Here is a 26,099-nt window from a genome sequence, read left to right as displayed (position 1 = left end):
TAGCAGGTACCAGGTACTTTTTTTTGTAATGGAGAACCAAAAAAGTCTAGGCGAGGCGAGTAGGTACCATGTAATGGAAAAGCGCCATTAGTTTAGTCAAGAAAAAGTAAACATCATGCAGTGACAACAGTTAAGTTTAGACACCAAAACGACTAGTTAAGTTTAGGAAAAATATTGTGGTTTGGATTAAAACACTCCTGAGTGTTTCCCTTTGTGAAAGTATATTGCTTTCGCCGGTAAGTGAACTCCGCCCCATGGCTTGAAAGCACTATGTTATATGTTGACACCACGTTATGCCATTTCATTTTCCATTGAAGTTCATAAATAAGTGTTTTGGCATGCCTGGCTGAGTGGCACTATCCATGGTATTGTATTTCATTCTTGCATGTTTTGTTGTGTATGAAAACAACAAAACATTGCTGGCAATGTTGTAATTTGCACTCATGCACACACAGCCCGTACTTGTGGAGATCCCATTTAGGCAATCTGCTTTTTTAGGTTGAAAAGAGATATGAGCAGCTCATGATTGGTATTAATATGAAAGTGCTGTTCTGATGCCATACAGTGATGATATCAGACGGATGAGTTTTTATTCAGCAAAGGCTCTTTATACAGTAGTTGATTTGTTTTTAGTGTACTTGACTACGTCCTGCTATGTCCTCAAAAGTTAGATCTACTTCAGCCAGGAGACGTCTCTGAATTGTGTCATCATTCTGTTAGTAAGTGCAGGTTGAAGTCGTTCTTCAGTAACTGAACAAGTTGCTGGTTGGTTTTGTCTTTTGCACTTTCTGAATTGAGAGATGATAGAATGGCTCTTGGCCTATCTCCATTCCCAGTATGATCTATTTATCTTGGCATCTTTATGTTATTAGTTTTTTTGTTTTTACAAAAGTCTTATCACTAGTCTATATCCACAATGTTCCACTTCCGGGATTGCTCCGTTGCCGACGGAAATTCCGCCAGATTTCACTGATTTAGGCCGGCTATCCATTGCCATTATCCATTTCTTTGTGTTGGCAATTTAAACTCCAGTTGATTTATGAGGACTATGGTTAACTGTTCCTCAGATCTCTGCAGGGTAAATCCAGACAGCTAGCTAGGACTATCTGTCCAATCTGAGTTTTCTATTGCACGACTAAAACAACCTTTGAACGTACACGTTCCAGCCAAACAAGTTCCTTCCCGAGGCTATTTTGCAGAGGCACCGTTGCTCTGTGTGCCGTATAATGCCGCCCAGGCCGATTGTGGTTGGTTTAAAGAAATGCCAATAATGGTTGGGTTGGGTCAGTGGTAGAGCAGGCGCACATATACTGAGAGGTTTATGCCTCGACGTAGAGGTCCAGGGTTGGAATCCGACCTGTGACAAATTTCCTGCATGTCTTTCCCCAAAACAATTATCTAAAAAAAGAAAAGAAATGCCAATAAACCAGAGCACGTTTTTCTCCCATCCCAGAATGCTGTGTGGACTAGCCAGACCCTCCTCCGCAGCGCTGTGGAGGAAGGTCTGGCAATGCGAGACTATCTTACCACTTACCATAACCGTTTAGCTTCCTACATACTGTATAGATTTCCTTCTCAACATTTTGTTAAGGTCATAAATGGATGATCAGTGGTACAATTAGTGTTCCTATTCTCCTGTATTCAGTAGAGGGGGGGGCGTTAGCCACCAGAATAAATGTGGAATGTGAGAAAAGAAACAAATGCAACAGAAATCTGGAGGTGTCGTGGGCTATATATAGCTAGGAGTGGAGAATTTTGGTCGCTCCGCCGAGGAACAAATTACACACAAGTCACAGCTGCGCTTACTGTGACACTTTCCAATTTCTACCCAATAGTTTGTGTTCACACCTTGGCTAAGCTGTCAATATGGGTGTGTATTTCTGTGACGGAGAGAAAGTTTTTGTGGATAGGACTCAGGGTTGTGTGTGTGTGTGTGTGTGTGTGTGTGTGGGCCTGTGCTGGCCTGCTTGGCTCAGAGTCAATCAAAGCTGCTGGATCTCAGTTAGACTGTTGTCTCATCTGCTCCAGCGTAGCTGTAAATTACTCACAGTGCCAGGCTGGCTATAGAGGTGGGGTGTAAAGTAAGCAGAGATAGGTTTGGTCCCTTTTCAATCCATGTAGCCACTGGAACATCACAGACACATGCATGTACTGTATATGGTAATGGACTGCATTTATATAGTGCCTTTCTACCTTACCGGACAAAGCGCTGAGCCACAGCCGACCCTATGCACACAGATTTGTGATTCAAGATTAACCGTTAAACAATCACATATTCCCTGTATAGAATCAAAACTTTTCTATATCATAAACCATTTTTTTTAATTTTTCCATCAACTTTTATACCTGAACTTATTACTGAGAATTACAGAGTAAGTTTGGCTTTACAGAGCTTTATAGCGAGTTTTAGCTTATTGTTTAGCTGTCCAGCCCGCAACTTCACTGTTTAAGTTCACTCTCACCATTCTCATAGCATTGTTGTCAGATGAAGCAGACCCTTGCAATGATTCTTTAAACGCTTGATTTTTGGTCGTCTGACTTGATATTTTGTAGGTTTCTTGTCTGTTTAGATGGTTGAATGTAAGGTCTGGCTTTACATCTTTTTTTATTCTCTTAAGGTTCTCTATGAAACTATCTTATCAAATGCAATAGCATTAAAATGGAATATAATTAGGTGCTATTAAATTAATTGCAATAGAAATGACTTCCAGAGACATGAAATACGTTTATGATTATTTCATATTTGTTCATATTTACGGAGCCCCCCTGGGGTCATCTGAGAAAAAAAAAAAAACCGTGCTCACGGTATTATAAACTGTTTGCACGGATTCATAATCCGTGCCCTCGTTTTTATAAACTGTGCGCACGGATTTGCAATCTGTGCGCACGGTTTTGCAAACGTGCCCACATAATCCGTGCCCTCGGTTTTCTTATCTGTGCGCACGGTTTTGCAATCTGTGCGTACAAATTGTAAACGTGCCCACGTAAACGCGCAAAAATGTTTAACATTCCAGAGAAGAAGACGGCACGGGTAGCCTACTTGAAGCTGCGTCTCCATCCGACAAGTAAGTACTATTTATCTTGATTTAAGGCTAGATTTAATGCTATATTATGTATTGCATTGTTCGTTTTACTGATTTCTTAACGTAACGTTGCATGTATTGAGCTTTTCACTCACTCCAAAACCGTTCAGTTAGCTAGCTAGCTAGGCTGGCGTTCTGTGAGCACCAAAGTAACGGCTGCTGTTACAGATAGTGAGGAGGTTCTGGGTGGGTGGTTTTGTTGCCTTAACATAAGTGTAATGTCCCTTGAAACGACCAGCATCTCGCGGGGCCCTAGCTGTACCCAGCTCAAAGTCACCCTATATCGAGTAAACTGAACTAGCTACCAACTCCCGCTGATACAGCGACATATCACCGAGCTGTGTTGCCGCCTAACAATAACATATTCTCGGGTAACGCAACTTCCAACCGCTGCTGATTTTTACGGGGCTCTGTGGTCTGGTCTCCTATTTTCGTAAGATTTCATTTATATGTGTGCTTAAATTTGTGTACCATATCGAACAAAGCTGTTCATGAGAATGCGCTTGTCAAAATGTCAAAAATGGTATTTTAAAATAACTTTGTATGCACCACAAGGCTGTCAAGGCCATGTTTAAGCCAGCTAATGGTTCTAGCTAACAGTAGCCGTGTAGTGTTAACTAGCCTCACATGCAGCGATGCTTCTTTAGCCTCTTATGTCCGTTTCAGAGCACCAGAGATCAGTGCAGACATTTTAGTGGCACCGAACTGAAGCACAGAAATTCGGGTTGCTATTCGGTCCTATAGATAGATACCAGTCGATTAGGCAACAGTCTGGTGCCATATTAACAGTGTTTCAGTACCCAACCCTATAATAAACAGTTATTTATTTGCGGGGGTGCCAGTCCGCAGCCTATAGTTTGAGAAAGGCTGCTGTTGGGGAGCTGAAGAAAGGCAAGCTTGTCGGGAGACTGCATGGATGTCTCATCCTTTCTCAAAGTCTGAAATTTAATTTTAAAAAAAAAGGTCCAGAATTCTTTAAGTAGAAATCATACCACACGCTGTTGCAATAGAGAATCTTGGGGAAGGTCTTAGTTTAAGTCATGTTACAATGTGTTTACACAAATGAACAAATAGGACTGCTTCATACTCAACTGTACCATTACCATTTTCATCATTTTTAGATTGACTGCTATGCTGTCCATGGGATGACAGATGACCAGTTGATGAAATATGTCCCCAAGATTGGAGACCGGATAGCTATTCGGCAGTACTGCAGAACAGAAGTGGCTGCACTGGAAGGAACCACCACAACAATTTCTAAGGCTACAGAAAGCCTGATGAAAAAAATAAAAGAAAGGCGGGCCTCAAGAGAAGTCATGAGGATGAACGTTCAGAAAAATTGTCTGAAACTCCAATGCTTTAAAAAGGGAGCGTGTTTTTCAAATGGGGTTGTTTGAAGAAGTTGGGGCCAAAAACATACAGGTAAAAGAGAGAAGGGAGGAGGGACCAGGCATTTGAAGGCTTTAAAGACCACCACAATGGCACAGCTGATGGACATTGGCAAAGAACTCTTTTTCCAAACGGAAAAAGTAAAATTGGGAATGTCAATGACTTTGAATTCTGCATACGAGATTTTACTGAAGATGAGCTGGCTCCATTGACCACCCTAGGTGAGCAATATGAGAAGAGGAAAGTTAAAATGTTGAGACTGTATCTATCATGCAAAAGATTGATGCAGAAGAAAAACTGAATGATGCTACCTCACCTGGTGAATCACAAAATGCAGTGCCCCTCACAAGAAAATTACCCTGTGCAGCTGCTGCTTCTTATGGAGCTGCTTCAACTACAGCAACAACCTGTGGATCTGATTTCACAACTGGAACTCCCAGAACAAAGGCTAGCACATGTGAACCTTCAAATACAGTAACTTTACTCTCAACAGAGACGGACATTTTTGAAGAGGATGATTTGATTTCACTTGATGACGAGATTGTGATTGGATATGGTTTTCTTGAAGATAACACTGTGGACCTTGATGATACCCTTCCAATGGACCTGCACCCAGAGGAAAGTTCATTTACAGTCCAGGAACCTTGTGAACCATTTAAGACCACCAAGCTAAGGCTTCACAGGGGAAATGTATTCAAAGATCTCAATGCTGCCTTCAAGAGTGGTTGTGTATCTGTTGATGACTCAATCTTAGAGATTGAGATGGTCCTACCCAATGGTGTCACAGAGAAAGGAGAAGACAATGGTGGAGTTCTGCGTGATGCACTAAGTGAGTACTGGGAGACTTTCTTTATGAAATGCACTGCCGGAAACATACTGAAAGTACCCATGACGAGACATGACATGAAAGATGAGTGGGAAAACGTAGCGAAAGTCATGGTCCTAGGCTATAACATCGTGAAGTACTTTCCCATAGTATTGGCCAAGCCCTTCCTCTCCTACTGTCTTGGACTTGAAATAATGGAGGATGAGCTGTTTGCAGCTTTCTTAGAAATGGTTCCCACTGACGAAAAGGAAATTGCTGAGGAAGCGATGAAAGACTTCAACAATGTCAGAGAAAGAGAAGAATGGTTGGATTTCCTTGAGGTCCATGACGTTAAAGTTCTGATCACAGAGGCAAATGTCAGGAAAACATTAGTTGAAGTTGCACATAAAGAAATAGTGCAGGATCCTGCCTATATTGCTGAGTGTTGGAGCAGTGCCTTGAAACGGCTGAAACTGCCTCCAGGAGGATTAGATGAAGTGCTGGCCAGCCTCACTCCTACACCCAGGAAGGTTGTAGCCATGCTACAACATGAAACTCTCAACAAGAGAGAAGATCAGACTCTTGATTTCCTCAAGAAGTTCATCAGAAACTGCAGTGAAGTTCGGCTGAGGAAATTTCTCAGATTCTGCACTGTTACCTATTTACGATCATTTTGATTAATAGTCATAGGATTTGTGGATTAATCAAACATGTATTTACTCTAAATTTGTATTTACCATATCATTGTCTCCTTAAAGGGATAATCTGATTTATTTAGTATTCTATGAAATACTTGCAATTAGTGTAGTTCATGCATAAGCATTACCTTGCATTTCCATAGTCAGAGTTCTGGCCAGGTTCTGATTGAAATGGTAAGCTTGCAACAGGCAGTAAATGGGGTCTACTAACTACTACCAACTACAGTACATAACTAAACAGTTTTATTTGACCAAGACTATAACTAGATCCATTCAATTAAAAAAAAACAAAAAAAGACAAACATTATTTTTCATGTCTTCAACAGGTGCAGACCTCCTCGTTGCTAAAGATATCCATGTCCGATTCATTGAGCCGGAGAGTACCTTTACAAGAAGACCCCAGTCCCACACATGCGGATGCGTTTTGGAAGTCCCAAACAACTATCGTCATACCGGAGTTGGCGGAAGAGTTCACTAATGTCCTTGATGCAAACATGTGGGTGATGGACATTATTTAGTGGTAAGTTATAGGTCAGGCTTCAAGACACAATTAATAAAAAAAAAATTTCAATTTTTGTATCACTTCTTTTATGTTATAAAGGGCTGGGAGATAAATCAAATACATTTTTAATTGCAGTTTTAACTTTCAACAATAATGAAAACAGGATAATTAAGATAAAACAATTGTGTCACATTCTGTTTCACAATGATACTCTTGTATTGCTTCATAAGAATATGAAATATAGAATATTTTTAGAATATATTCTAGAATATGTTGTGTATATGTGTATGGTAATTTAAAATGTCAAGGGGGTTTTCAGCAGCTTTTGAATGTAATATGTTACAGCCAGAATACACAGACAAATGCTGGAACATGGTTGTACTTGTCGTGACTTAAGGTACTAAACAAATAAAAACCAGCATGTGTTTCCTTTGAAGTCTGCTTATACGCCTTCCTCGCTGCAAATAAAACTACTAGCGTTGGCTAAGGTTTTCATGCTTTACTCTGGCACACACCAGAAACATAACAGGAACAGGAATTACTCTTGTACAACACACTGCTGGTATCCCTGTCACTCACAATTTTATAAGTTTGTGTCCATACTTTTATATCTGCATATGTATTCATATCCCTGTTTTTGTTTGTTCTAGGTGATTTGGTTCCATGGTTGGCCGGTGATCTCAACGTGTGTGTGTGTGTGTGTGTGTGTGTGTGTGTGTGTGTGTGTGTGTGTGTGTGTGTGTGTGTGTGTGTGTGTGTGTGTGTGTGTGTGTGTGTGTGTGTGTGTGTGTGTGTGTGTGTGTGTGTGTGTGTGTGTGTGTGTGTGTGTGTGTGTGTAACAACAAGAGATATAAAAGTACAAACTAAATGTATTAAGTAATAATTCATTGCTGCATTTGAAACTCTACTTACAACTCCACCCTCTCTACCCTACTTCTGTTAATGTCACTAAATTCAGGATTGTTAGACCCTGTAGCTTTTATCAGCGTATGTTTTGGTGAGTGTGATGTTCAACAAGTTTCCTATGTTTATATAAACATCTACATTTTTTATTTTTGTTCCACTTTTTTATAAACAAATGTTTTATTAACATACAGTAAATGTATTGTTGCAATACAGTTTTTACAATACAGAATTGTGTTTTGAAAGGGTGTATTACATGGCAATTCAATAGGTTATGGTGATGAAATTACATCAAATTTTTTTTTTTTTTATGTATGAGTTGTTTCCCTTTTTTGACATAACAGGGAATGTTACCAGAGAAGAACAATGAAAATGTCCCTTATTTATATTTTTGTAAAAGCTGTTTCCTGTTCATTTCCTTTGAGCTATTAAACAACACAGATCTAAGTGTGTGTATGATTTTCTCATTCTAGGAGATTCCAGGGAGAATTATTTCATAAAGCAAGTAATCATTAGTAATGCCTAAAAGGAGGATATTTATAAAATGAACTTTTTTACTAATGTAGAGGTGTTTGTTAATCTTAAACTGCTTGTCAAGAAATAAGTAAACCATAACATTTATCAGTGTTACATACAGACCAGCTCACCACTTTATTTTAAGAGGCAAACCCATGAAGTAATGCTTTGTTAATTATGATTATAACACCTGGTATTAAACAGAAAACATAGGGCGTGTTCTTTTATCTGCAGACTTAAAGACCTAAATATCAGTATTAACTCATGATTGCCTTAATCAAGAAATTGTTATTACTTGAAGTCACGCATGAGATGCTGAAATGTTGTAGATTCCCGATAGTTCATGAAGTATTAAATTAATAAACGCATTCTTTTTAATTCATGTAATCATTCAAAAATGTGTGATATCGTAATTCATATACCCTTTCCATACAAGTTTACCATAATACTACAGGCCGCAGTGTGACTATGATCACGTCACTCTTCCACCACATAATGTTGCTACTTGCCACTCTGATAATAAAGGTGACACTACTCTATAAACTTTACTACAGCTACAGTACAGTATAGAATTGAGTTAATTCATATATAGTTTAGAAAATATATATCCAACGATGAAGCTGACAGCAAGGTGGGACTAATAAAAAGGTGCAGTTACTAACATTTCAGCACCATGGACAGCACCAAAATCTTATCAATACAGAGTAATTATAATCATATCCTGGAGGATATAAAGTAATGAATTTACAAACAGAATACCTCTAAATGCAGATGCAAAAAAAAAAAAAAATGAAATTAAGGGTCTATGCAGTGAAGTCCACTGTATTTGGACTAATCTGTGCAATCTAAATACAGACTAAAACATTCTAAAAAATTTGCACATTTTGTCAACCAGTATATTGTCCGTGGGAGCACCAAGAAATACTTAAAGCAGGTCACTTATACTCTTAAGAAAGGGAAGCCTCTTGGTTTGGTAAGTGTGACAGAACTATCTGAAGGCCAGAAAAGAATTCAAAGAACAACAAGAGATAAAAGTGCAAACTAAATGTATTTATTAAGTAAAAATTCATTGCTGCATTTGAAAATCTACTTAAAACTCCACCCTCTCTACCCTACTTGTGTTGATCTCATTAAATTCAGGATTGTTAGACCCTGTAGCTTTTATCAGTGTACGTTTTGCTGTGTGTGTGGCCAGAAGAGCCCACCAATGTTGTGCCTTGTGTAGCTCACGTAATGCATTTCAGTAAGTGAGGACTTGGTTAGACTACTTTTGAAATGCCTCTGCTACTACCTATCAATGTGTAATATTGTAGTCAGTTCTTCTCTCAGGGAAAGGTAGAGGTCAATGGCCATGTATGCATCCACAGGAACATGGAGGTTGTTTTGGGCCATTAGGTAGGTGCAGAGGGTGAACACATCTTCATCACCAGCAATGTCACTGCGGTGGATGCAGTCAGAATCACACCTGATGCAATCTTCCTCAGACACCTGGCAAAGATAGTCCTCTGTGTTATATAGTTCTGGGATAGCATACATGGCATCAGGGCGACCATGGGGAACATGTTCGTTCCTTGATGGACGAATCAGGTGGCTGTTCCAGGTCTCCTTGGTTGAATCCAAATCGTCCTGCAAAGGGGAGTAGTAGAGTAGAAATGATGAAATCATATTCATTCAATTAATCATGATTACTAGGGAAAAACAATACCCTGTAAAACCTGGAAATATTTCAATTTGAGGGCTTAATTGCCATATATACACTCCTAGATTAATGCAACAAGAAGAAAAGCCAGTAAGATCACACTTTTTGGCTACTAAAAACCAAAGTGGGTCATAAGTAGACCAATTACATAGGGGAGACAATGACCCAATTATGTTTTCTGTCGCAGTCTATTAACTAAGATCTTTTTTTTAAGCTCTTCGGTTGATTGTGAGCAAATTGTTTATTGAATTCCTTTATTAAAGTCCTTTTATATACCATTTGCATTTAGGTATACTTTGTTTTACAATAAACCCAGGTGAAATTGTGACCCCATGGACTTTTTGTGATAAAAGATTTGGGTTATCACCACCAATCTTTTTTTTTTAAATTGTCATTTCCTGGTTTTAAGTCCATGTAAGTAAACAAAAAATGTAAGCAACTGATCTTGGAAAACAATGACATTGTGAAGGATAATCTTAATTTTCACCATATTTTCATCCGTAGATGAAAATACTTAATGAACCAAGAGAACCAGCATGACAAAGCTCTATGAAACACAGACAGCTTAGTATATAATATCAAATTATATTGTGGATACTTTTGCAAATATTACATTTTTGGCCTTTAATTGTAGCACCACCACCTGGCCAATCAGGGTTATAGTTGTTGGCATGCATTTGCACACAGATATCTACAATTCTACAAAATGTAATGTTTCTTTTGTGTAACATATCAGGGAAAATATTAAGGGTAGGCTACCTCATCCACTGTCTATTGATGCCACTTGCCTGAATCAAACCGAGGAAGCAGAATAAGATGAGGTTCTTGTCCAAGAAGTCCCCAGCAAAATCCCTTCATCTTTAAGTCGGTGAAGGTGGTCCAGCCAAAAGTCCACACACTCTTTACGGAGAAAGCCCCACCAGTTTTCTATTCTCTGATTGCTGGTGCTTCTTCCATAAATGAAGCTTTTATCACCCCCATGGGCATCATCATCATTGCGACGAAGGTACCGTTGCATATCTCGTATAGAGCTGTTTTCTGTCCCCCTATCTGACCTCAGGATACGAGCACATCCACCTTGTTCCCTTACTGTCTCAAGGAAATAACCTCCTATAACTTTGGGGTCGCTGCTGGTACAGTAAGCATTCAGCCATAGTACCCTTCTTGAGAACCCATCAATGGCTCCATTGATGCATATACCGTACGGCTTTAATTTGTCGTAGGAATCGACATGCCATACAAAATTTGGCCCCTTGCTGAAGTATGCTCGTCTTTTTAACCTCCTACTTCTTCGCATTTCGGTGCCCTCCTGGTCAAGGGTGGATAAGATGAGGCGGACATCTTCTTTTCGTACACTTAATCCTCTTTCTTTGCATTTAGTGTACATCCACCTGTAACCATGCAAAGCCCCTGAGCCTTGGAGCTCTTCCCTTATGAATCTAACAGTTTCTGCTAAATCGTCAAAATGTTTCCGGTAAACAGTCCATTCTTCTTTAGGGTACGTTTTAGGGTTTTTAAGGCTGATCACGATTCTGTGCTTCAGACTCAAAATATGGACAATGTCTTCATATTTGAGTCCCAAGTTAAAGTACAGTTCTATTAGCTCAACTTTATCCATTGGAAGGATCCTGCCTACTTCTCACTGACACAAAGCCTAGAGAAAAAAAAAAAAAAAAAAGACAAGGGGAAAAGTATTGGTGACTTTAATAAACTCAACACATCATTCAAGCCATTTAGTAACTGAAAAATCAATGCACTTTACACAGTATTTACTATAATGTGACTTCTCTCCACGCTTTTAGAAATTAATCTGATTTGTCAAAAAAATATTGGATAACTTTGTGTGTGGCCTGAATTCAAGTAATAGAGTATAATCAATCAATCAATGCAAAAAGTTGCTTTTTTTGCCTACATGTACCTTATACCCTTTTAATTAAAAACAAATAATGATTATAGCCTACAGAGGCTGTAATAATGATTCAAGAACATATTAAATAGTTACTAGGCTGAAGGACAATCACAATCAGCTTTATTGGCCATGTATGTACAAATAGAAGTGATTCGATTTTGGTTTTTCATTGCTCTTAATGTACTTATACAGGAATAGACAAATGATAAGAACAAGGATAACAAAGCTAAAAAAAAGATAACGAATAAAAAGGAAGACAACTGCACACAAAGATGTGAAAAGATAGGCTAAGTGTATACAAAAAGTTAGAGTATCATATCCATTGAAAAGTAAGTAGCTTTTTTTATGCCTACATGTCTGCCCCTGATTATTAAAGCTTTTTTATTCAAGCAATGATTATAGCCTACTGTTTGGTATATGTGACGATTAAGAATAAAGTGTGTAACGTTACCTTACAAATAGCTAAAGATACGAATATCTGCTCAACTAATTGGATTCTCAAAGTTGCAGTGTTTGAAGCTTCATAACTGGACAAACGCATTCTCATGAACAGCTTTGTTCGATATGGTACACAAATTTAAGCACACATATAAATGAAATCTTACGAAAATAGGAGACCAGACCACAGAGCCCCGTAAAAATCAGCAGCGGTTGGAAGTTGCGTTACCCGAGAATATGTTATTGTTAGGCGGCAACACAGCTCGGTGATATGTCGCTGTATCAGCGGGAGTTGGTAGCTAGTTCAGTTTACTAGATATAGGGTGACTTTGAGCTGGGTACAGCTAGGGCCCCGCGAGATGCTGGTCGTTTCGGCGGGACATTACACTTATGTTAAGGCAACAAAACCACCCACCCAGAACCTCCTCACTATCTGTAACAGCAGCCGTTACTTTGGTGCTCACAGAACGCCAGCCTAGCTAGCTAGCTAACTGAACGGTTTTGGAGTGAGTGAAAAGCTCAATACATGCAACGTTACGTTAAGAAATCAGTAAAACGAACAATGCAATACATAATATAGCATTAAATCTAGCCTTAAATCAAGATAAATAGTACTTACTTGTCGGATGGAGACGCAGCTGAAAGTAGGCTACCCGTGCCGTCTTCTTTGGAATGTTAAACATTTTTGCGCGTTTACGTGGGCACGTTTACAATTTGTACGCACAGATTGCAAAACCGTGCGCACAGATAAGAAAACCGAGGGCACGGATTATGTGGGCACGTTTGCAAATCCGTGCGCACAGTTTATAAAAACGAGGGCACGGATTATGAATCCGTGCAAACAGTTTATAATACCGTGAGCACGGTTTCTTTTTTTTTTTCTCAGATGACCCCAGGGGGGCTCCGTACATATTTGAATTTACACATGATTTCTTTAATAAGGGGACCATTCAGGCTGTTACTGATGGCAAAAGTGCATTACAACTCTTCCTTCAATAAGGTTGAATTCAACTAAAGGGACAACCTCTTGAGCTCAGTGACACACACAGCAGCCTGTGTGGACACAGTGCTTTCAGTTTCTGTCCTACTGAGCCCACTTCAGCTAACTGTGACGCTCATTCTTTTTGCAAGATTAATTGGTTTTAATGTAATACATCATCTCAACAGTGATGTTACTGTGACTCATCTTCCATGAATACAGGCGTGAAAGCTGACCTCAGTTTCTCTGTATTGGTTCATGTTGGATGAGGTAACCTGTGCTTGTACATTGTATTGTACAGAAGGCTAGGTCAGTTAACATGTAAACGCATACAGACACAAACTATTGAATGTAACGTAAATATGTCTTACATACAAATAAACAGGCATGTACTGTATGTGAACATGCACACACATGCACACGCACATCCACGCACACACACACACACACACACACAAAACCAAATCCCACTGCACTGCAGGAATGGAAGGAAAAGGAAGGGGTCAGGGTTTTCCACTGACTTCAGTCCCAGCCAATCACACAGCAGGTGACCTCAAGTCTGTTTCAATCCAAGCCAATAAGAGGCGATGATGAGCTCACACTTCTTCCATATCTATGCTCTGATTTGCTGCTGTTGTGTGACACCGAGAGAGAAGCAGCCTGTGCTCGTCACATGGGAGCTTGTGTCATACACACAGAGGCAGGCAGCCAGCCCTGTTTGGGAGCTGTTGACAGAATTTATTTTGTTGTCCTGGTGCTTTGGCATCTACCAAGCATCCGCACTATTATCAATTATTCACAACCTCAGCAGTGTGTCCCTGTATCCAAGTGTGTGTGTGTGTGTGTGTGTGTGTGTGTGTGTGTGTGTGTGTGTGTGTGTGTGTGTGTGTGTGTGAGTGCGTGCACATGTCCAGTGCATCACTGTGTGTGTGGTCACGATATGCTCTCATCGGATCTTTGGGGAGCCACGTTCCCACTGCTCCTCTCTCAGAATCTGCTTTTCCTCTCTGCTTCCTGGAACATGGGCACTTTTATGTGGATATTTGCAGGACAGGAACATGATGCTTCATTTATGGACATTGAACAAAACTCTGAAGGCTCTTCAGGTTGAAGTATTTTAGTGGCCAGAACTGCGGACTGTTTTTGTTTCGTTAGCTGTCTAGTGCTTTCATCACCCAAACTGTATTTCTGGATTGATTTTGTTGATTTGTCAAAATGCCTGAAGCAAATTATCTGCTCTCTGTGTCCTGGGGATATATAAAGGTAAGATGGGGTCTCGGATTAATCTATTTAAATATATTTTAATTTTTTTTTCTACACCTATTTTAACGTGATTGTTTAAATTGTGTGTTTTGTAACTGAGGTGCATTTTTGACACAGATTTTGATGCAGGGTTAAATGACCACAAATAGAAACCATATATTGTACGTATGTAGCTCCTCGCTAACATGTCACACATTAAGCAGTGCTTCAAAGGTGTGACATTTCTGGATCCATCATCTATTTTGATGCATCTGTGATGCAGCTGATGATGCTTGCACTGTACTTATGGCTGGATGAACGGCAAAGAAGAGCATACACTTTTAAGTGAATTTGGATTTAAAAGCACAGACATATTTACAACACATATAAATGTATACATGTAAATTGTTAAATACTTGTTGGTCATTTCAATTTTTTTGTTGCCACAAAGGGTCTCTTAGATGGAATAAAACAGTAACTCATAGAGCTCTTGGAAAAAATTTTTAGGTCACCAATCCTCTGCAACTGGGTAATTGAGTTCCTCCATATTTTTGGGATGTTACGAGGGATGTTTTTTTTAGGCTAGCCACACATTTTAATTAAAAAAGCTTACTTTTTCTGCAGTGATCTAATCTCACTGGCATTCCATTTATTTGTTTTAATAGTTATGCGTCACGTAAATACAGCTCTACATGACGTATTTGGTGCTTTTCTACTCTTGGCTTTTATTTCCTGACAAAAGCACACTACAGATGGCTCTTGTGTCTCTCCCTTTTAAAAAGCCACCTAATAAATGCCTGTGGGTGTTATTCAATAGGATGTCAATACACAATTGCGCAGTAAGCACTCTGTAGTGTTGTAATGGTCTATTTTAAGTGATCAATATTAATGTGTATACTTAATCAAGATACATAAATTATGCATCTGGACCAAAGCCAGAATGATTCAGATAATGCAGCGATTTTGTTTGAGAGGTTTTTTAATTTGCAATCCATTTTTGTAACTCTGTTGTTTTGCAGCCACTTTAGAAAATCCCTGATTTCAAGCATTCTCCTTCTTGTCAATCAGTTTGGTCTTCAAATCAAATCCCGGAGTTAAATTTGAGTCTGCCACTCCAATTAGGCACAGGAGAGAGAAAAGAGAAGGGGGTGAGGGAGAGGCCGGGAGGAGCAGGCAGTGCGGAAGAGAAAATCTGAAAATTGAAAGAAAGAAACTGGGAAATTGGGTTACTGATTACGTACATCTCCCTTCTGACCGTGTGTGTGTGTGTGTGTGTGTGTGTGTGTGTGTGTGTGTGTGTGTGTGTGTGTGAAATCCTGGGTGCAGTGCAGCTCTTTTGGTGTGACTGGAAATTAAAGAATCTGTTAGTAAAAGGGTCTGTGTTTATGAAACCATTTGATTTCCCCACTGCCATCAGGAAAATGTGTTTTTAATAAAATAAAAAAATGTTGTATTAGTGGCCTCATACTTTTTGCCTCAAACATATTTAGAGAACATTTAAAGTCTATTTAGCTCTTGAATTATGTTTTTGGGTAAGATTTATTTAAATATGTGTGGGATTTTTCTGCCCTGTATCACAAACTGTGACACCCCTCATTAATGTGTGTGTGTGTGTGTGTGTGTGTGTGTGTGTGTGTGTGTGTGTGTGTGTTTCTCTCTCTTTTAGTTCAAGAGGATGTTGAACAGGGAGTTGACTCACCTATCAGAGATGAGCCGCTCTGGGAACCAGGTTTCTGAGTTCATCTCCAGCACCTTCCTGGGTGAGTGATGACACAGGAAGATAGACTCACTGGTTTGAAATAAAAAAAATAAAAAAAAATCTCCTCCTGCCTGAAATGTAAAAATGAATATGGTGCCAAGCTTCAGAGTGAGTCTGTGGTGTCATGTTTCGTATATGGCCATACACATGCAGTATACATACATTTTCAGAAACCCTGTTTAAACAACAGTATGATAATCTCGTAAACAAGTGTTTTACTTAAACCCGGATATAGTAGTACCATCATATCAAATTTAGGCCAAATATTCAGGAAGATAACTACATTTTTTTCTGGTTCACCCTCTCCAAAATAATCCCAAAATGAAGTGTGCAACAAAAGACTTCATCATCCTCATATTCACCTTCCACTTGTGTTTCACTGGGTCTCTCCAGACAAGCAACATGAAGTGGAGATGCCAACACCTCAGACGCAGAAGGAGAAGGAGAAGAAGAACAAGCCCATGTCTCAGATCAGCGGGGTGAAAAAGCTGCAACACTCCTCCAGCCTCACAAACTCTAATATCCCTCGCTTCGGAGTTAAGACTGAGACGGAGGATGAACTCGCTAAGGTGTGTTTGTGTGTCCTGACAAATAGTGTACACACAGATTGTGCAGCAACTAAAATAAGTCACACATTCACATAAAAACACACTATCTGAAATGTGCTTTGGGGTAGGGGCTCAGGTAATAATGAAGGAACAGAAAAAAGCAAAAAAGGATATTTTGTTTCTAATTGTCTCAAATTCTTTTTTTCAGGAGCTTGAGCATGTGAATAAATGGGGCCTTAACGTTTTTAAAATCTCAGAGTTCTCTGGGAATCGGCCACTGACAGTCATGATGCACACTATATTCCAGGTAAGCACTGTCACTTGTTCTTTTTGTCTTAATCTTTTACTACAAAATAATGTTGAATCTTGAAATAGTTTTGACCGTGAACTCTCTCCTGTTTTTGTAGGAAAGAGACTTGTTAAAAACATTTAAAATTCCACTTGACACCTTTATAACATACCTGATGACCTTAGAAGACCATTATCATGGCGATGTGGCCTACCATAACAACATTCATGCTGCTGACGTCACCCAGTCAACTCATGTGCTGCTATCCACCCCCGCCCTCGAGGTGAGGCGCATGTGCGCACAAAAGCCCACACTTCCACAATCAGCTTCAATCAAACTTCTGCTTCAAGTCCAATCATTGGCTCTTACTTGCAAGGATATTTTTGTCAAACGATTTCATTTTCTCATCAATGCCTTCCCTCCTCCCACTCTGTGCTTGATTCTTTTCTACCAGGCTGTGTTCACAGACCTTGAGATCTTAGCTGCCATTTTTGCCAGTGCAATTCACGACGTGGACCATCCTGGTGTCTCCAACCAGTTCCTCATCAACACCAGTGAGTCTATATATGGCATTGTCTTAGCAGCTACGTCAGTGGCTCAGCAGTGTCATTAGTGCATATTCACAAAAACGAACACACACTCACAGTCTGATACCCAGGTGCACACTGTAGCCTCTACCTCACCGGCACACACACTTGCAATTTGCAGACAATTAATCCAACCAAACTTGGAGGCAGATTTACTGTACATGGATGGCAAAAATGTTCAAAACAGAACAAACTGGCACTTAGTGTTTTTTTAATGTCACAGCCCGGCTCTTATAACCTGACTCCGCCAGATGGATTGCTTCGCATTTGCTCGGCATGTCCATCTGGGAACTTTCCGTTGGATAACTTTTGGGAAGGGGCAAAAATACTGGTTAGCTGATTGGATAAACCATCTGTCTATCACCACCTATGTTGGTGATAGACAGGCCAAATCAACCAATCAGATTAAACTCTTGCCGAAACAAGTCGGGAGAAGAGCAAAAACATCTTTTCCTCCTAGAAAAGCCTCCAGTGCCGTTTTTTGCTCTTCTTTCAATGAAGGAATACTTTCTAATTTGGATAAAACTTGCGCGATAGCTGCGCTTATCTCATCTGTGGAAGCTGCCATGTTGTTTAGACTAACAGTCGCTTCTCGTTGCGTCACACCTAAACCCGCCTCAAAACCAACGCTGATTGGTCGGTCGCTTGGCGAACGACTCCAAATTTTCTCTATCTCAAGATGCCAGACTGATCTGCGAGTAGAAAACTGGAGCTCGCGAGATCAGGACGGTCTCACGAGGCTACGGCTCTTAGACCATGACAAAAAATAGGAGACAACGAGAGTAGGCTGCTAAAGCTATTTTTTTTTTTTTTAAGATAATTTTTTGGGCATATTAGGCCTTTGATTTTCAACAGAACAGCTTAGATTTGAAAGGGGAGAGAGGGGGAATGACCTGCAGCAAAGGGCCGCTGGTCGGAGTTGAACCTGCGGCCGCTGCATCAAGGACTAAGCCTCTTTATATGGGCGTGTGCTCTACCAGGTGAGCTACCCAGGCACCCGAAAACCATTTTATTTTTAAACAATAAAAAATAATAATCAAAAACAACATTAACCAACATAACTAAGCAAAGAGTTGAGAAATAGGCTAAAGTCGGTGTCACGCCATGCCTGTCGGAGCCACAGCGAACTGCTGAAGGCAGGAGCCAGAAATAGCAGCCTGTACCAGGTACAGCTCATCAGCGCCAATCAGCACCTGCAATACGGCAAACACGAGACCCGAGCCAACAGGCACAGGGACACCCAGTGGCAGGGAGGCCTGGGCCATCATACCTCATTGGGATGGCTTTGACAAGCGATTTCAAGGAAGAGGGGTTCAAAGAGGAAATCAGTATTGTCCACAATGGTGCCCTTTCCTTGTAACACAACATAATTCAGGCGAACATGTTCTCAGGGGGGGGGACATCCTCACCAAGACATGGACGTAGTAGACAACACTGCATAGGGAAACCTTTGTTTGACATATTGCGTGGCTTAAATGCTGTTGTTGGGATAAAGTGGGATAGTAGTTATACCTACCAAATTACAAAAGCTACAGATAAATAAATAAATCCTATATTCTTATTTACCTCTAGTGGTATCTAACCATGCAGGCAGCTGAAAACAGTTGTGGTTGTTAGATATCCATCGTTGCAGCCTCCATTGTAAAGTGGAGGCAGAAATCACAAAGATATCTTAAAATCTAGAAAGATAAAAGCAAAACTATCTGCAAGACTAGATACCTCCCAGGGAAGTGAGTGAACTGAGCCTTTAACGAGACTTAACAGGGTTAATGGTGTTGTGTTGGTAGATGAAGTGTCCTCAAGCAAGAGACTGAACCTCTGCTTTAACTGACTCACTCGCTCATGACTGGAGGTGCCCTGGATATCGCCTTGCTTTGGCAATTTAGAGGAAAACACAAACAAATAGATGACATATCCAGCGGGTATCGCCCTAAACGGCCATTCTGGAAACCACTCCAAATGTGTGTGTTGCATAAGAGTATTAGTAATACCTTCATCAGAACTAAAAAGACACAGCACAGTCTCACACACTTAAAACACTAAATGTGTTGTGCTTCCCATAAGCCCAAATGGGGAATCCCTGCAGTAAAGGCAGTGTGAGTCATCTTAGTTAGGAGCCACCAGACTGATCTTCTGTCAGCCACAGAGCAACAGAGCAGGATCCCCTTTCTCCCCTCTGCTGCTCTGTTCCACCATGGCCGAGACTAATGCATCTTAACGGGAAATCTAAATACAGCTGGAGGACCTTCAAATGACCCAGAGTGGGGAAACCTCTCAGCGGAAAATGTGCTGGGGCTTTCTTCTGCCATGCACAGAGCAAGGGATGGATGTGCATGTGTCACAGCAGCACATATCAAATTTGTTCAGGCCTATTAGCAGTGAATGTTGTAACTCTAATTAGCACCTCATTCTGTTCAAAAGATATACCTTGTTGCATGTTATCTTACAAAATAATCCCGGCAAAATCATTTCAAATTTCTTGATGCATAAATTCTGTTAATGCCATGTTTTTTATTATACTATTTAAAACCTGAAAAACCACAATCCCACTAAAAGGATCAATTGTGTCCTCCATGCAGATTCAGAGCTTGCGTTGATGTACAATGACTCGTCGGTGTTGGAGAACCACCATCTAGCAGTCGGTTTCAAGCTTCTACAAGAAGAGAACTGTGACATCTTTCAAAACATGACCAAAAAACAAAGACAATCACTGCGAAAGATGGTCATTGACATTGTAAGTGAAAAATATTAAGTGCATTAAATGCATTATTTGCACTACATTATACATTCATTCAATCACTTTTTTCTGTATTTTCTGGTATTACCAGGTGCTAGCAACAGACATGTCGAAGCACATGAATCTACTGGCTGATCTGAAAACTATGGTGGAAACCAAGAAGGTGACCAGCTCTGGTGTCTTGCTGCTGGACAACTACTCTGACAGGATACAGGTCAGAATAAAGCTGCAGACCAGTAACGCCAAGTATACATATCACTGTGTTTTTGTGATTTTCATGTATATTCAAAGAATACTTGGGTCCCCTTGAAGATTCTGCAAGACTTACTGTAGGCTTCTGAAAACCTTTCACATCTTTAGAAAAATACATTATTAAGTGCCTTCTGAAGTGGCACAATGAATTTTGGTTGGGTGTCCTTACAAAATGTGCGGTGCTGAAACCATGGTGAGGCTGTGACTACTTGCAGGACACAATGACCGTAATATGCTAGCTTCCTTTATTTTGGACTCTAAATTAGTTGCATGACATTTTAAAACATTTGAACGCTGAAACCAAAGCACAAATTTACTTCATCTCTGCAAGCATATTCACTAATCACAACAAATTCATTAAAATCTCAGCCTGAAATATCACTGTTGTAAATGATGCTGTGACAGAGCTTTTAGGCTTCATTCTATCCTGAATCATGGAACATGTGGCTAGCTTGGGCCCTGTGTTTTAGACCTTTTTAATTGTTGTTTTTAGGTTCTACAGAACATGGTGCACTGTGCAGATCTGAGCAACCCCACCAAGCCTCTCCAGCTGTACCGGCAGTGGACGGACCGCATCATGGAGGAGTTCTTCAGCCAGGGTGACAGAGAGCGGGAGAGGAGCATGGAGATCAGCCCTATGTGTGACAAACACAACGCCTCGGTAGAAAAGAGCCAGGTAATATGCATACAAATGTACTGTACATGCACATGCATATTGTGCTTAGACACACATTGAATTACTTATTGTATCGCTTCCTGTAGGTTGGCTTCATAGATTATATCGTTCACCCTCTCTGGGAGACGTGGGCTGACCTGGTCCACCCGGACGCCCAGGACATCCTGGACACGTTGGAAGACAACAGGGAGTGGTACCAAAGCACCATCCCCCAAAGCCCCTCTCCTACCTTGGACGAGCCCGAGGACGGCACTCGACCCCCAGGAGGGGACAAGTTCCAATTTGAGCTCACCCTGGAGGAGGACGGGGAGTCAGACACTGAGAAAGACAGCGGCAGCCAGCCGGAGGAGGAGGATGACGAGGATGAGGAGGAGGAGGAGGAGGAGGAGGAGGAAGAAGACGAGGAAAACAGCTGTACTGACTCTAAAACACTCTGTACACAGGACTCTGAATCTACAGAGATTCCTTTAGACGAACAGGTGGGGGAGGACGAAGAGGAGGAGGTAGCGGAAGAGGGGGAGACACCCGGCTCACAACCGTGTGCCGTGGGGGAAGAGGTAGCAGAGGAGGAAGAGGAGAAAGAGGAAACCCCCCACACATAGCAGTTTATGGACAGCATCTGATTAACTGTTCTTCTTAGTAATGACAGATGATTATTTATAGAATATTTTTTGGGGGTTTTGTGGGGTCTGTCTGTGTTTTTTATACATCTATGTTTATGGTTCCAAAGCGTGTGCTGCTCTCCACCTTTGCCACTCCGCCTGTCAGCTTCGTTCAGACACGCCCACTGGTACTTCAAGTTTTTTTGCACTCAGGTAAACTCCTCTCCATACCTGTTTGTACTAAAGTGGTGTGTCCTTATTTCACTTTTACGCCTTCCCTTTTACAAACTTAAGTTTAGTACAGTCTGCTCAGTGCTGTTCACACAATATAAAATTTTCCTTTCCTCCGCTTAGTCTCAGCCTTGTCTAAAAGTTTAGCGGTGTTTCTGTGTTTTATCAAGTGCCCATACTCCACAGAGACGGCTAACGGTGTGTTCGAGGAGAATCTCCCTCTTGATTAGGCCATTTCCTTCCTTTTCCGAATTAGAAGGCATTTTATGCTGCTGTCTGCTGAAAACCTGATGGCGGATGACGCCGCAGAGATGAAAGCTGCAGCACACGGGAGCTTTTCGAGACACATTTCTGATGTGGAAGTCTTCCTTTAAAACCTAACTGATACAAAGCTCAAACTAAACAGCCATGATGCTGTCGTAGACTTTAATTTTTGTATTGTACTGTATGTAAGATTCAGATATTTTCTAGAATTTAATTTTGCAGTAAAAGGCTTTCTTTTGTTAGCAAAGAAGATCAGAACTTTCAAAAACCAATGGGGAGAAATATGTAACAGGTATTCAGTGTTTTGAAGGGATATCTTCATGGCTGGATTACATTTGCAGTGTTCTGATGTGTTTGCACTTGCTCCAATAGCATTTATACTACTATTCACATGCCACTATTTTTTTTATTATTATTATTTTTACTGACAAGGAAGCAGGAACCCGAAGTCTTATGCTTTACTCTCACTGAAATTGTTTATGATGAAGTCTTTACATTTTATTATTGTTGCCAGCAGTTCTTTTGAACTCATCCTGAGACAATGCAATTATTTGTAGTTGATACAAAAAGCACCTTTTTTAGAAGCTTGATTAGTGCTCAGAGTATACAGAAATAGTAATGGTGTTAAAAACTACTGGGGTGATTTTATGCCAATGTTGTGAAAGCTTTTATTGTCCTTTTATTTTTCTTGCCCATTTTGTTTGACGGCCATGTCACAAACAGCTGCATACTTGTTTGTTTTCAGCCACTTCATTTTCTGTTAAGAGGTATGAATTTGTTTTCATCAAAATAATGTTTCATTTTGCCATCTCAACTCTAAACCCAGTTGCTGTCTTTGTTTTCGACAAGACAATCTGCTCCGTTGCACAGTCATCAGATAAATCTATCCTCTACGTAGATATTCTAATGCACTGATGTATTCATATATCACCACTTAAATATTTGTAATATGTTTAAATGCGCTAAAAACACTCATTCATGAATACGTAGGCTTGAACAGTGCTGTCTTACACCTGGGCCAAGACTCTTTTTCCATGTTTCTATCATTTTTCACTTTACACCTGATGCTATTATTTATTGGTATATTTTTCTAATTGTTGAGTCATTTTTGCAATATAAAGGTGGTACAGTAAATATTTAACTGTAGCATAGACCACAGTACAGGCTTGGCAGTTACAATACCCAAATATACCTTTTTTTTTTTTTTTTTTCTGTGTACATAAAATATGAAAAATCAACATGTAAAAAGAAAAAAAACACTTGAAATACTGTACATTGGTTTTTTAAAGGGGGCTTATTTTAATTTTCATTTCAAAACTTTATTTAATCATTCATTTTGTGCCAATATTTTTTTTCTCACCTTTTTCCATCCTCACCCAATGCCCTTAAATGTTCTGGTTTTATCGCTGTTTACAAAATTATATTTATTGTGCTGTATATAATATATAATTATTAATGTTATTACTATCATAATGCCGTTTGCTGTAAATGGTTGATTCTTATCATCCCTTTTTGATGATTGTGTGGCTGTATTACGTACATCTTGTTGAGAGAATGTTTATTACAGTGTAAGAGCTTCAGTGTAAAAATGATCCATTGACATGTTGCTTATCTGAGAAGTAGCTCAGTGAAGAGAGGGGAAAGCCAAATTGTTTTTTAAAAAGAAACTGTTCCTTGGCCCATGGGCTGTGCCTTAAATTCAATGCATGTCATTTACTTTAGCCTTTTTTTCATTTTTTTTTTTCTAGTTCTCTTTTGCTGCATTAGTGACTCTTTTGGCTTGGGTTGGCCTGATCTCCTGTTGTGAATTGGAAAATGTTGCCTTTTTACTATCACAACCAAACACATACTGCTCCATCAAAAATGTGTCTCAATGAAGAAAGTATGTTGTCAGTGCAGAAGCTTGCAGGGATTCAGGTCAACCACAAGCCATAGATGTACTACTTGAGTGATGTGTGGCCTATAGCCGGATGTCCAGGAGTCGTATTTGCTGTAGACCTGGTCGAAACAACTTGCACCTTCCTTACGCCCTGCCACTACACTTAAAGATGTGACCCAACCGGTCGGATTTAAACGATATGGGAGTAACTTTGCTGTGTGTGTGCAGAGTTACTGCAGTGTCGTCTACATCCATGTGGTTGTACCACAGCTCCAAACACTGAATGGGGTGCAACAGGAGTGTGTAGTTGCTTCGCAACCACAGCCTACGAAGCACAGAGGCTTTGAGACACATCTGCACGTTCAGCCACTGCTGCATTAAATATGGCTGAAACATTGACAATGTGTTGCTTATCTATGCTCGGCCCACACTTCCACTCGCATTACTTGCAATATTCAAAACAACTGACATCTATCTGCCGGACAGGAGAAGGGTTTAGTATATTTCTATAGTGAAGGGCAGATTTGGGTGGGTGGGATAGGGGATAGGGGTTTGGGTGAGTGCATCATTGTCCCGAAACAGGGACTCTTATTTTGACACACATACTGTAGATTCTAAACAGCCCTGGACCAATGGAAACAGTGGGTTCTTTTCTCATTCTGTGTTCTATTTTTTATGGTATGAAAGGAAAACACAAACTGTAACTTAAAAAAAGGTCTTCAGGACAATTATTTTTTGGGTTATGTCTTTAGAATGCCAACTTGTCTGGACGTTTCACAGGACAATTAAAATGTTATTTTAATGGATTCCTTGTTAATTGCAGTCTATTGGATAGCACTGTAGATCATACAACTTTATGTAAAAAACAAATAAAAAAGAATGAAAAAAAAAGTTTTTATATGCAATGGATTAAATAAAAGCATGGGTTGATTCTGCCTACTCAGTGGTTTCTTGTTGTCATTGTTGCAGAGTGTTATACACAGTCAAGTGTGGGATGGATGCACTGTACATTTGTTTCACTGATAAAAGAGATGACAGCCTGAGAGGAAAATGTCTATATTTGGCATTTCAGTAACTCTCCACAGACTGCTGGGTGTGGTCTGTAGTTGTTCTGCTCTAGAGTTTCCCTATACAGCCTCTTACAGCGATTCATATTACAGTATTACACTTTTTAGGAGATATGTATTTGATTTGAGATATTTGTATTCTTTGTTTTGCATATATGTGTTATAATCTTTATGCACTACCCATCTCTGGGTGATCATATCTGTCTTTGAGCCACCATGGCTGAAGGGCATGAGCAGTACATTCAGCTGTCCTTCATTCTAACTGAACAGTGTTATCAACTGTTCATCTCAGTGAACAGTTATCACTGCAGCCATAATGAGGAAGAAAAGGCTGTGATTTGTGTTTGTCACATTAACGTATGTCTAAAGTGTTTTTTCGAGGGGTTTTTTACACGTCACCAGGCGTGGATATCCTAAAAAGTGCAATAAAGACAAAGAAATATGTTGTGTATGATACTGTGATAGTACCAGTTACGAAGTGATCAATAAATCCCTCTTTGACATGTTTGTTTCACAACAGTAGGTTATACAGGTTTACACACTTTGTTATATGAAGCTGGTACATGGGTGTGTGCAGTGTTTAAAAAAAGTATTCTGATCCTTTACTTAAGCAAACAGTCTTATAAGAAGTATTCCTGGAGCAGAATGGCCCCTGAGTTTTATATTATATATTGTACCATCGGATTATTATTGATGCATGCACTGTTTAAGTAGTATTGTCATGTTGTATCTGGTGAGGGTGAAGCTAGAGTACTACTGTGTTAACATAGTTTACTAGGTTAATGTTGCAACTGTTAGGTAGTTTTATCTACAACAATGCATCATGTTTAATAAAATGATCACACATTTTGTATGTAAAATCAAAATCTCCAAATAACTGGTAACTATAGCTTTCAGATAAATGTAGTGGAGTAAAAAGGACATTTGAATGAAATGTAGGTGAGTATACATAAAAAGTAGCATAACATTGAAAGTAATTGTAGTTACGTGCAAAACTTAGTAATTGTATTTAGCTACTTTTCACCACTGGTGTTATATTTTTGAA

At 39.9% G+C, this 26,099-nt stretch overlaps 1 protein-coding gene and 2 long non-coding RNA genes across 6 annotated transcripts in view; 2 read left to right on the top strand and 1 right to left on the bottom strand.

Moving 5' to 3' along the window:
- The window catches only part of pde4d (phosphodiesterase 4D, cAMP-specific), a 211,894-nt gene extending 187,391 nt beyond the window's left edge, over positions 1-24,503 (top strand). For all 4 annotated transcript variants that reach the window (XM_028578739.1, XM_028578738.1, XM_028578740.1 and 1 more), the window contains 9 exons: positions 15,830-15,923; positions 16,316-16,491; positions 16,679-16,777; positions 16,878-17,042; positions 17,214-17,313; positions 19,926-20,080; positions 20,175-20,297; positions 20,829-21,011; positions 21,098-24,503. In XM_028578739.1, coding sequence (XP_028434540.1) covers positions 15,830-15,923; positions 16,316-16,491; positions 16,679-16,777; positions 16,878-17,042; positions 17,214-17,313; positions 19,926-20,080; positions 20,175-20,297; positions 20,829-21,011; positions 21,098-21,613 — 1,611 coding nt within the window. In that variant the 3' untranslated portion in view covers positions 21,614-24,503. The remainder of the gene's footprint in view (positions 1-15,829; positions 15,924-16,315; positions 16,492-16,678; positions 16,778-16,877; positions 17,043-17,213; positions 17,314-19,925; positions 20,081-20,174; positions 20,298-20,828; positions 21,012-21,097) is intronic.
- Positions 3,020-4,344, top strand: LOC114555965 (uncharacterized). The gene is made up of 2 exons (XR_003692617.1): positions 3,020-3,065; positions 4,205-4,344. It is a non-coding gene; the product is annotated as an uncharacterized LOC114555965 (long non-coding RNA).
- LOC114555964 (uncharacterized) lies at positions 8,926-10,426 on the bottom strand. The gene is made up of 2 exons (XR_003692616.1): positions 10,355-10,426; positions 8,926-9,522 (listed from the first exon to the last, which is right to left on the bottom strand). It is a non-coding gene; the product is annotated as an uncharacterized LOC114555964 (long non-coding RNA).
- Positions 24,504-26,099: the final 1,596 nt, after the last annotated feature.

This window comes from Perca flavescens, chromosome 5, assembly GCF_004354835.1.
Source record: "Perca flavescens isolate YP-PL-M2 chromosome 5, PFLA_1.0, whole genome shotgun sequence".
Classification (NCBI taxonomy): Eukaryota; Metazoa; Chordata; class Actinopteri; order Perciformes; family Percidae; genus Perca; species Perca flavescens.
Note: the sequence above shows the minus strand (reverse complement) of the source record. Positions and strands in the feature narration are given on the sequence as shown.